Source organism: Leptodactylus fuscus, chromosome 2 (genome assembly GCF_031893055.1).
Source record: "Leptodactylus fuscus isolate aLepFus1 chromosome 2, aLepFus1.hap2, whole genome shotgun sequence".
NCBI classification, from domain to species: domain Eukaryota; kingdom Metazoa; phylum Chordata; class Amphibia; order Anura; family Leptodactylidae; genus Leptodactylus; species Leptodactylus fuscus.
The window spans coordinates 48793783-48805959 of record NC_134266.1 but is presented as its reverse complement, the minus strand read 5'-3'; the positions used below and the strand labels follow the sequence as shown (position 1 = coordinate 48805959).

The 12177-nt window shown below is 44.2% G+C and overlaps 1 protein-coding gene across 1 annotated transcript; it reads right to left on the bottom strand.

Annotated features, from left to right (window-relative positions):
• Positions 1-522: 522 nt before the first annotated feature.
• Positions 523-11690, bottom strand: TIMM22 (translocase of inner mitochondrial membrane 22). The gene is made up of 4 exons (XM_075263796.1): positions 11419-11690; positions 5266-5462; positions 2680-2752; positions 523-1586 (listed from the first exon to the last, which is right to left on the bottom strand). The coding sequence occupies exons 1-4, from the start codon at positions 11669-11671 to the stop codon at positions 1510-1512; spliced, it is 600 nt and encodes a 199-aa protein (XP_075119897.1). The 5' UTR covers positions 11672-11690; the 3' UTR covers positions 523-1509.
• Between the last annotated feature and the right edge of the window lie 487 nt (positions 11691-12177).

Genomic DNA, 12177 nt, shown 5'->3' with positions numbered 1-12177 from the left:
GCTCAAGACTAACATTATCTGCCTCATCACCTTAGAGCTGTCACACTTATACTAACTCCATATTTAAGCATCTGTATTATAGCTTTGCGTCCCAGACCAGCCATGGGTCTACTGACCCGAAATTAGAGCATCAATGCTCTCAGTTCAGGTCAGTAGACCCATGGTCGGAGTAGAGGTGTAACAGACACAAATACTGAGATATGACCTATGAAATATGACCATCTGTGACCGCCCTTACAGATAAGGGTGGGAGGGGGAGGTATTGCACACAGCAGAGCAGTCCATTAATGTGTAGACACCAGAGCAGAATCTGTCGGAGCAAGGAGGGAAATGACAGATTTCTAAGCATCAGTGTCTGTCATTGCAAGGTAGAAGAAGTCCCTCCTAGGCTATAGAAGGGGGAGACAGGGAGGAAGCTTCACTGACACATCAGAGCTGGAGAAGCAGCGACATCCTGCACACACAGACCTCACATCCAGCATGTATTAGCCACAGGGACATGTCAACAGGAAAAATGGCTGAAACAAGGAATAAACTGCAAACTGCATATCAGGGGTCAGAAAATGAACTTGTTCCTTTTAATAAACATCTGACAGAACTGGTAACACTAATATGAAGTATTATGTAAGATGTAGAAAAGAATTACCTGGAAATACAATCCAATTTATTGAACAGTCCTTTGTGTGACTATTAGGACAAGAAATGTACTACAAGTATCAGCGGGATTCCCAGCGTCAGTCATGTATGATACTAGGAGCTCCTGCCGCCCCATGGGACTACTGCCCCCTACTGTAATTTTGTATGCAGTGTCTGATAGTAGTCCTATGGGGTGGCAGGGACTAGTCCCATTTATACGAGCTGTGGTTGGGCTAGGAAATGAAGCCAACACACAGCCTGTATTTCTCGACCCGATCACAGTCATATGAAACAAGCCCTGGAATGAAGACCCCTCCACCCCCCACAGCTTTGCCAATAATCAGGGGTAATGTGAAGTTGATCCAGCTGAGCACCCAATATGGCAGGAGTTCATGAACCTCTTTATAATCTTTGCAAATGTCACTGTCATGTGAGACGATCCCTAGATCTGAGCTTGTTCATTCTGTAAAATTTGGAAATTAAAGTAACACTCCAAAAAAAAGTTATATACTGTATTATACGTAGTACACCGTCCCTCGGGCCCTGTAGTAGGTACAACAGTGTATACATCTTTCCTGGAGAGCGTCTTTAATTCTAATACAGAGATATACAATATGTACAGATGAATAAATAAGTTCCACAGTAACACACACCATCATATATTTCTGGAGAGATGAAGCAGCCATTTTGCTTTGCACTTTCCTGCAGGTCATGATCTCAAGGACTTCTCCAGCTCACGGAAACTCTTGATGTGTCAAAAGAACATATTTTCAGTTAAGTACAAAATCAGAAGAATTCTTGAGAGATCTGCCGAGGTCCTAAGTACATAAAGATGTCCTTGGTGAAGCAGCGCCACCTGGCTGCAGAGAGCGTCTACCGCAAGTAATAGTCTATGACGGCAGAAAAAGCAGCAAATCCTCCGCAGCCGAGAGCTCCAGCTTTGACGCCAGCTGTAAGAGAACACAAACTACATTACTGATGTGCGACAAGGAGCTAAGAGACAAAAATAACCAGAAAGGAAATCATTTAAACAAAGTTTCATCTTAAGTCCCTCCACACTCCCCTTAAAGGGTACACGGCCTTCAATGCACATAATAATAGGGTGGTTATCTATGCGGACTGCTCCCGCCATTACTGAACGAGGCAGCAGGGACACACTGTCCATCCAGGAATGATTCTGTATCACATGAGGTGCTGCAATGATAGAGTGTGGTCCTATATACATATTATTTCCCCTCTCTCTGGTCCTCCATTTTCAGCAGGTCCCATGGCCGACATCATGAGTGATATCCAGATTGTGTGACGGGAACTGCTGCAGCCAATCACAGCCCTAGCTGAGACCCCCAAGCACGTGTCGTTTGTGAAGAGGTCACCAGCGAGGCACGTTATGGGCTGTACCAGTCCCCTCACACAATCTGGATGTCACCAGTGACGTCAGCCATGGGACCTGTATACAGCACTTGCTGCTGAAGATGGAGGACCATCCAGATAAACAAGGACTCCTTAAACCTTATGCAGCGGTCTGTGCTTGTCACTTTTGGTCAGTTTGAGGAAGCAAAAAGAATTAGAGGAAATAATTTATTTCTATTTCATTCCAAAATAAAAGTCTAAGAGGGGTTGCCAGGACCCCAATTTTTTTGATACTGATGACTATCCATAGAATAAGTCATCACTATCAGATTGGTTGGGATCCCACACCAAACCGATCAGTTAACCAGAACCAGAAGCTCCATACAGTGTAGCAGTGGCGCCCAAAAACTGCAGATTCTCTCCCATTCACTGGAATAGGACCAGGGCTGGATTCGACCATACACTGTACTTAGTATACGTTTACAGATTAAACGCACGCTCATTTTGGCACAATACACGAGTAAAAAATACACGTGTACAAATAAGACTCCCATTGACTTCAATGACAATTTTTTACATGTCTAAAAAAAAACACGTTATTTTTGCACGTGTATTCTTTACACGCGTATTTTGCCAAAATGAGGGCGTGTTTACTCCGTGTGAATGGACCCTTATACTTGCTTATCCACTTACCTCTAAATCCAATGGCGCCCCCTGTGATACATCCGCTAATTACACTATTCTTCCAGTCTGACTTTCCTCGATACTAAACAAATGAAACAAGAAAAAAAGTTAAGAATTAGTAAGTGGATTATAACACAAATCTATAATATATTGGGTGCACAGTGTCCCTGTCATTCCTGCTACTGAGCGGGATCATCACATTCAGGAATAGGAATATTATTTTCTGATATGAATATATGATACTCAGGTCACTAGTGCTGCTCTGTTTACTCTACCATTGGGATGGAAAGGAACATACACACTTTATATAACAGAAAAAACATGGCCGACTTCATTCCAGGCTATGACTTTGTGTCGTCATCTGGCGAACTTTTTTCATCATGGTTGAAATCATTCATCTTCATGAACTTTAGTCTAACGTGTATGGGCAACTTTAGATCCAAAAATCAGACTGCAGCCCCCTACCACATTGAAGATGGGCGCTACCTGCATATTCAGTGTAAACTGAAAATGCCCTGATGGATATGACAACTGTGTCCATAGGCTATAATGGGCCTGTTATATGTAAAAAGTACACTCTTTTCGCATACATTTGGGTATTATGTGTTGCTATAAATTTTTTTAAACTTCTGTGTAGAAAACCTCTCTGACAAAGCTGCAGCAGAAATGCGTGTGGTGTGGTGTTAATATCTAGCAACGGCAAATTTATAGGTATATCTATTCTATTTGGCCATATGAACGGATGCTTTGCATGTTATTTTATAGCATTATGTGATAACAGGATCTATTAGGTGCAGTCATCATGCGGCTTATACATGTAATTTTGATACGACTGTGCACTTACCTTTTTACTCTTAATAAACTTCTATAGCCAGATATTTGGCTATTAGTAAATCTACGGTGTCCTATTAGCGCCATTGTTACAGCGATAGAGGTGTGGCCTTTTTCTGCATGTGACCATAGCTCTTGCTTTTTGTACCCGTAAGATACAGGGTTCTCCCAGGAATGTTCTCCCTCTGTCTTATGTCTGACACCTATATCTTTGTGTCCGGTTTGGTTTCGGTCTCATGAATTGTGGAGCCGTACTTATGGATAAAAACTATGGCTGTGTGTATGAAGCATTACATCTGTGTATATGTCAAACTAGTAATAGATGAAAGTGCTGATATATGCCGAAGAACTGCGGAGAATCCCCTACGTGATCGGCTATAGAGCGCACGTTGTCAGACACCTGCTATATGGAATATAGAAGCTGTTTCTGGAACAAATGATCTGTACCCTGCAGCAGCGGCAGCTGAGATTGTCGCCTGTGTGTAGGCAGAGCTGGGAACATTTCTATAGACAAGCCATGGAACTTCATGTCGCTCCTCTCTGCAGTTTGGCAATTACTTGCTAAAAATAACAGTAACACAAAAGCAGCCCACACATCGCTGTAAGATAAACCTCTTATATAAATGTATAGCTGTATCCAGCCGCAGGGATGGGATTCACCGCTATTAGATGGAAGTTCACCAGCCTGTGGTGGAAATCATAACCTCCCCCCCCCCAGCTTCCCAACTATCCCAAAGAGATGAGTGTTATCCCCATAGATAAGGCCCGGGCTCTGCGTCCTGCTACCTGTAATCCTACTAGTGACTACTGAGACAGCAGCCCCTGCTCTCCGCTTAGTCAACAGTATACGTCTGTGTCCCCTACAGCTGGGGTCAGGGGTTATATGGGAATAAACACCTGTAACATTGGGATGTACTGGCTGATGGGATCCATACTACTGTCTACTGTATAGTCAGAGATACACAGTTAAATGTGTATTTTACAAAAAGCTGTAAAATATTCTAATGCAGTTTCAGATTTATTTATTTATTTATTTAGCGTTTCATCGCAAACATTTTTATTTTTAAATGTTTTAACTGCACTATCTGAATACACCCTTACTGACAATTAGGGGGCTGCAGTCCCTTCACCACATAAAGTGCCGCTCTCAAGTGAAGGCAGCAGCATCCTGGAAACACAGGTCTCACGTTTATGGCCACATCACCTCTAGATTTTTAGTATAATCGATGGAAACTGTTCTACGTAATAACTAGAGATGAGTGAACAGTGAAATAGTCGAGATTTGATATTCGTTTTGAGTAGAGCCTCAATATTCAACGACTATCGAATCCCATTACAGTCTATGGGAAAAAATGCTTGTTTCAGGGGAAACCACTATTCGACTAAAGGAGAGTCACCAAGTCCAGGAGTAGCAGGAGGAGAGTGTTTAGGAGGAGCGCTGCCTCCGGATGGGAGGCAAGCGCTAATGTGAACTTACTCGTCCTGCAGAACCAGCATTGATTGGCCGAAAGCTATACAGTGTACACAATGCTGGTTCTGCAGCAGAAACCAATAGTAAGTCATTGCTTCTATCAATGCCTGACCAAAAACACTAAGAAAGTCAATCCTGCAGACTACAGGGGTCAAATATTCACTTTGTGTTTTTCTTTTTTAGGGTAGAATTCCTCCAAATCTCCATTCTTCCATAAGACATGCGCTACAATCGCTCTCCAACATCACACACATCGTACAGCAGAGTAATGACATGTTAATAGAGGAACTTACAGATTCGACTAAACACTCTGTACAGGAGAACATAGCTCCGACAATGGCAAAGTTCTTGGCGTAAGACATTCCTCTCTGACCCATATCCTTAAGGACTTCTTTGGCAGTGGGAGTACGATATGGATCCTTAGGATCAAAGCCGACATTGGTATCAATACCAGCAGTAAAAACACCAAATGCTCCACCCAGGACAAAACCTGTAAGAGAAAGTAGAGGCCATTAGATACAGAACAACTGGACAAGACAATGCATTGCTGGTGCCCGTGGCTGTCATGAAGATTATTAGAGTACACAAGCCTACCCATAAGGTATACATGCTAATACAAAGGTCTTGTACACACGTATTTGGAAGGCCATTATATAGCTATTATATGAGATACCACATAGCAGTGTCACCTGTACCAACCAGGGACACCTAACTCAGATTAGTGTAGCCAGGAACCCACAATACAGTAGGAATATACCAGGCAATGTTGGAAAACGTCCTCATGTCCCAATCCACATCCTTACATAGGAACCTCATATGAGCAGAGGGTCTGAGGCTACTAATGTGACATCAGACAGCTGCATGACTTTGATGTTTATTAGCTTGTACGGGATCAGGTTACCTCTTCCTGTAAATTACCAGGACTAATAAAGGAATGAAAATTACACATAATAGAGGATCGTGACCCTGGCCTTATGGTAAATAATGTACTCGTTCAATAGAGAGGTATGAAGGATGCCTTGGCATGTGATGAAGGTACAGTGAGGTTTTATGGTCAGTTATCGTCTCCCTTCACAGCAATGGACAATACCCAGCTGGATAAGCAGAGCTCTGTGCACAATAAAGTGTATGTCACATGCACATGAGCACCACCTTCAAAAGGCCGACAGGTGGAAGTGCCGCGAGTCAGACCCCCAAAGGCCTGATATGACGGCCATCTTGAAGTTAAGTCATCAACAGTAAAATCCCAAGGTGTCATCCCTCCTTACAAGGGCTCCTGTGCCTGTTACAGAACCAGTCATGGATTCTGCTTATTCCAAACTGAGGATTAATCTCCAGCTGGAGACAACACATGCTCTTCCTTATATAAAATAGGGAGCGCCCTCAGACCCTGCTCACAAAACAGCTTGTGCAAGGTTACACCAGATTCAGAAGGCCATAATCAGTCTGTGAAATATGGACAGTATGTCGGCTATATATCCTGGACTGTAATGTATGTGGACCTGGTCTCGTAGCATCATAGTCATCTATAAACACTGCGAGTCACCACCTGATTGTCCTAAAAGCAGGATTACAGAACAGGACATCAGTAAGGCAGCACTCACAGCAACATATATGACTATGTCACTGGGTCCCTGGACAGTGAGTGGTCTGGGAAATATAGCCAACATACTGTCCATATATTACAGACTACATGTCTATCTGCAACTGGCCAGGCAGACTGCTGAAGAAGAGAAAGGCAGCTGCAGCTTTCAGCATAAAAGTAGGTTGTCCCCAACAAAACAACACTTAATGTGGTTAAAACCGCAGTTCTCGACACCTTGATGGTGGGTGCCGGTACTTGCAATGTTAAGCCATCCAGCCGCCGCGCGCATGCGCTGTATATACTGGTCTTAGGTTCGCTGCTAGCCAGTCCCACATCCGAACAACAGGGACACTGCCCCCTGCTCCTATTGGACAATCGCTCCAGAGTGGTAACCATAGCAAAGCAGAACGCAATGAGAGCGCTCCGCACGCTATGAACTGATCAACGGTCTTTAACAGTGAAATCTACATGCCAATCGTAAGTATATCAGTTTAGCATAGTAGATAGCCCCGAAATTAGTCAATAAAAGGTGAGTTTTAATACTTTGTTATTGATACACTTTTTCTCCATTTCTATTTCATTAGTTTAAATTGACAGCTCAGCAAGTAGAGTCCACATTAAGGGGTGTTCAGATTTACTGAATAAACGTTCCAGCGCTACAAACAGCGACTCTGATTCTTTGTCCATTTCTGACTTATTCAAAAATGGCTGACAGCCAGGGTCAGACAAGAACTGCAAAGCTCCTCTGAAGAGTTAGTGACTGAATTCTTATGAAAGTAAATATACAACAAACTATACATCTAAGCCAGAGTCGGCAACATTTTCCAACTCCACAGCCCTGGCTACAAACCAATTTCCCAGCGATGCCCTGGCACTGTGCAGCTGATCACTGTCCTCTGCGGTATACGGCTGGCAACTGCTGAGCGGAGTAATTGGCTGCAGCAATGACAATGTGTATACCGACAAGTGACCGCTGTACCCAGGAAAACACCACCAGAGAGGAGGATCGGAGCGTGCCAAACAAAGTGGAGGGCTGGTGTGTAATGGGTACCTTGTTACGTTATCACATTTTGTAGTGCTGGGCATTTATTTATTCAATAATTGAGAAAATCCCTGGGGCCACAAGGAGAGAGATCACAATGTAATAGGCACCGTGGACTTGCTGGCCGATAACCTGCTGCGATCTATAGAAGTAACATAGTGGGTAAGATTTAAACAATCCACATACTGCAACGAAGGATGAGACTAGAATAGTGGAAAATAAAGAAAAGGCTAAAACATAACTTTTAATACAGTCTGTGCATAAGGCTGAGGCCACACATTACAGAAACGCAGCTTCTTTTTTTTTTTTTTTGCAGATTTTGTTGCGTTTTTTTGAGTCAAAGCTTAAAGTGGATTTAGCAAAAGGTAGAAGTATAAGAACTTCCTAAATATAAGAACTTCCTAGATATTTACCAGTCCTTTTGTAGCCATTCTTGGCTTTGGCTCAAAAAACTGCAACAATAAAGCTGCGTTTCTGCAATGTGAAGCTTCAGCCTACAAAGAGAAGATAAAACATCCATGCAATGTTTATTTTGTCACACCCTGAAAAACACTGCAGGCTGATCTAATCCTATCCTACTTCCTTTCCTATCATATCCTTCCTATCCTATCAATATTATAGTAGGATGTGAAAGTTGGATGTTTGTTCCTCAATCACGCAAAAACGGCTGAACGGATTTGAATGAAATTTGGCACATAGATAGTTTGTAACCTCAATTAACAAATAGGCTTCTTTGTATCCCGGTAAATGACATGGCTCCAGTCCATGTATAGTGACCGGGTACTAGTATTGCCCTGAAGTCAATGGGAGCTGCGCTGCAGTGATGGCACTTGGCCACTAAACAGGGCATGGGGCCAGCTGCTATAAGCTCCATGCTGTATATAGTACTGGTGTTGTACACAGCCCCATACAGCTGATCCATGAGGGGCAGACTGTCCCCCTCCCCACCTGATCAAATACAAATATTTACTGCCTATTCTAAATATACACCATTAAAAAAATGATAACCAACCCCTTTAAGGAGGAGCGGTCCTCTCTCCTGGCATATCTGTTGTAGTAAATAATTGTATTCCCCAGAACTCAGAACCCTATATGGTGATATTCCTCTGTTACTCCTCTGAGAAACTTATTAATAAATGGATTGCTGGCTGTAAAAAGAGTCACATTCTGTCCAATAGGTGTCAAACTGTATAGACACACGGCTTTGACAAGAGGAGAGGTAAAACCCAGATGCCAGTTTAGTCATAAATTTATGGGAGGAATAACAGAGAAACAACGCAAGAACAGATGTATTTACTAAACCAGAGGAAAGGTGACAAATCCTCCTGAAAAGAAGCCTTTCATGTCCTCAGTAATGTACGGTATCATATACCACTAGAGAGCTGACAGTGTGCTAAATTCAGCGCACTGTCGGTTTTCCTATATGTGCCACAGTGCTGGAGATATCGGTTTTGCTGTTAGTTTCAGCACAGATATCTCCCCACTGTCAGAAGAGCTGCCCTTACAACTAGCATCATCTCTGGGCTATGAGGAACACGCTTTTTCCCCTGGACTGTACTCTAATATAGACTTGTACTGTCAAAGGGAGCTCAGGACCCGTGCAAAATCCCATCCACCTACTATCGCCAATGGACTCGAGTTTTCAGGTAACCATTACAATTATGCAGCTATTACCAAAGGGTTAAGCAGGATTTTGGTCGTATGTGATATTGAGCAATGTGGTCCTTACCACATGTAAGCCACGTGGACACCATTGTATAATGTGAGGCGGCTTGAAAAAAGACACATTATCTAAATGAGGTCAGAGATGCTAGGAGTGTGACATTTGGTCCATTATATGTATATTTAGTTGGATACGGGGGATTATTAGATATTTTCCTCTCTATCCTTGAATGTTTTACCTTACCCAATAGTGAAGTATTTTTTCTACTCACCATATGAGAGAAGTAATAGAGGGCACACACTGCATACATTTTCTGGGGAGGCTGAAGACTGAAACCTGCTTGGTTGTGATCCCATAGGATGACCTAACGCCATTATACGCATCTCTTATGATACCAATATACCCCTATGTGGACATAGTTTATACGTGTGGTTGAATGTTTCTTTATACAAATATAAACCAACTTCAGTAAACCACGTGGGGCTGTGTTTGTATTAAAATGGTGAACATGACACATAAAGGGTGATATAAAAAGCGATATTACCGTGCAATACTAAAGTTCTATCTTCACATGGTCTCCTTGTAAAATAATTCCCCCCATATATCATATATTGGGGTGTAGTTTGTGGTAGTTTCTTATTATTTATATCTTTTATACCTGGGAATTTTCAATAGCTGGCTCAGCAGCCTAAAAAAGGACACAGGACGTCACAGGTGATATATGTGAGTAACGTCTAGGTTCCTTTCCTTAGGTCGCTGACTGGCCTCAGTAGTCACATGTGATGAGGACCGCCACAACAAGCCCAGGTGCCCAATGGGCCAGACTGTAGCCGGGGGCACCAGAGAGCCAGGGATAGAGAATAATTGGGGTTTTTGTTTCCCACCATTCCTTGGGCCCCTGCCAGAATTCTGTAATTCCTGAACAACCCCTTTAACTGATACCGCACTTGTCCGTGGATTGTGCTAGGTTCACATCTGTCTCCATTCAGTGTTTCTGTCCCCAAATTCGCTTGATCTGACTTTTCTCTCCGCATTTATTGGACGGAAGACCCAGTAGACCTCATTATAGCAGGAGTAGGAAAACATCGGCATCCAACTGTTGTAAAACTACAACTCCCAGCATGCATACTTGCTCTGCTGTTCTTGGAACTCTCATGAAAGTGAATGGAGCATGCTGGGAGTTGTAGTTTACAGCAGCTGGAGTGCCGAAGGTTGCTGACCCCTGTTCTATAATCTGCTTTATAAGCAGAGTGGGTTTCCTTTTTTTGGGTCCTCAAGCTGACCCGAAGAACAGAAATGTGAACGCAGGTGTGAACCTAGTGTAAGGCCGGGGCCGCACTGGCCGGAAACGCCGTGATTTGGATGCAGTAAAAATTGCGGCGTTTTACAGTACTTGCAAAGTGGATTCATGCGAATACCATCCCCACTTTGTGGAAAAAAATCGCATCGCGGACATGCTGCAATTTCCAAAACCGTCTTGGTTTTGAAAATCGCAGCATGTCAATTATATCTACGGAAACTCCGGCGGCTAGCCTATAGATATAATTGTAACAGAAAGTCTGTGGAGGAAATCTCTGTGAACTTTTTGTTTAAAGCGCTGCGGGAAGAACTGCAATGCGTTCACGTCGCGGTTCTTCCCGCCCAGTGGAGCCTTAGCCTAAGGCTAGGTATACATCTGCGCTGGAGTCTCCGGCAGAGGAGAAAGTCCTGCACTTACACAAGGGTCACACCTGGTCTGGGTTTCTGTTCTTCAGGTTTGCTTGGGGACCCAAAGAACGGAAAACTAATCTGCTTAAAAAGTGGTTACCCGCGGAAACCGGCAGACCCCCATAGACTATAATGGGGACCGCTGGGTTCTGCTTGCAGGACTTTTCTCTCTTTGGGGACAGAAACCCAGCCCAGGATCCAGGTGTGAACCCAGCCTAAGGACCCCCCACTGACAGCCTCCATTATGGTCCATGGAGTGCACCGGGTTTTGTGTATAACCTCTGATTCAGGGGCGGCCTCTCCTCTCTTGGGGTCCCCCTATAACAGCAGGGAAGCAACACTAGTGTGAACCTAGGACAGGCTGTAACCTGAAGACTATGGTGGCGCTGTTTCTGTGAGAAAGCCGCCATATTCTGCACTGACTGCCTCTCTGGTGACAGGACACTCACCCCCCACACAGGCCAGGGCCGCCTTGAAGCCGCAGCTCTCCATCACCCGCTCCATCATCTTCTGCTCCTCGGACTTTATGGGTGTAGGGATCCCCCCGAGCCCCCCTGGAATCACATCCTTTGGTCTCCTCTTGTCTCCAACCAGATGCTCCAGAATCAGGCTGTACTGTACGACGCCATCCCCGGGAACCGGCGGGGAAGACGTAGTCCCGGCCCCGGGGGTCAACACTGTGCTTGCACCGGGCGCCGCCATGACACTCGCACACGTGATAGATTCTGCAGCGCACTTTCCATGAATAATGAATAAAATGAATAAAATAAGATTTAGTGTAAGTAAATGACGGCTGCCCAGTGACACCGCTCCCGGTACTAACAGACTGGCTCTGGGAATTAATGGGAGAAAAACAGAGAAGTAGCGAGAGCGGCGCACAGCAGCGGCAGATTCGTCACAAGGTCAGAGAATCACGTGACCGCTGTCCTCTGCCTCAGGCTGCAGTACCTATGGCTGCCTCTGGAGTTCGTCATGGTAGGTCGTTCTGATCTCTGCAGGAACTCCATGTAGACAGTTCAATAATAGGAGCTGCAGGAAGTAACTCCATTCCTGATTATATGTCATTGCTGAAGTGACTACAATGGCGTTGCTAGGCTCTGGGATAAAATCTGTGGTGAATTTAGGCGTTGTAAGCCCGGCCAGTTCCCACCATGTGTGCTCCTTTGGACAACCTAATACAGTATCATGGTCCCTTGTGGTTCCCATAC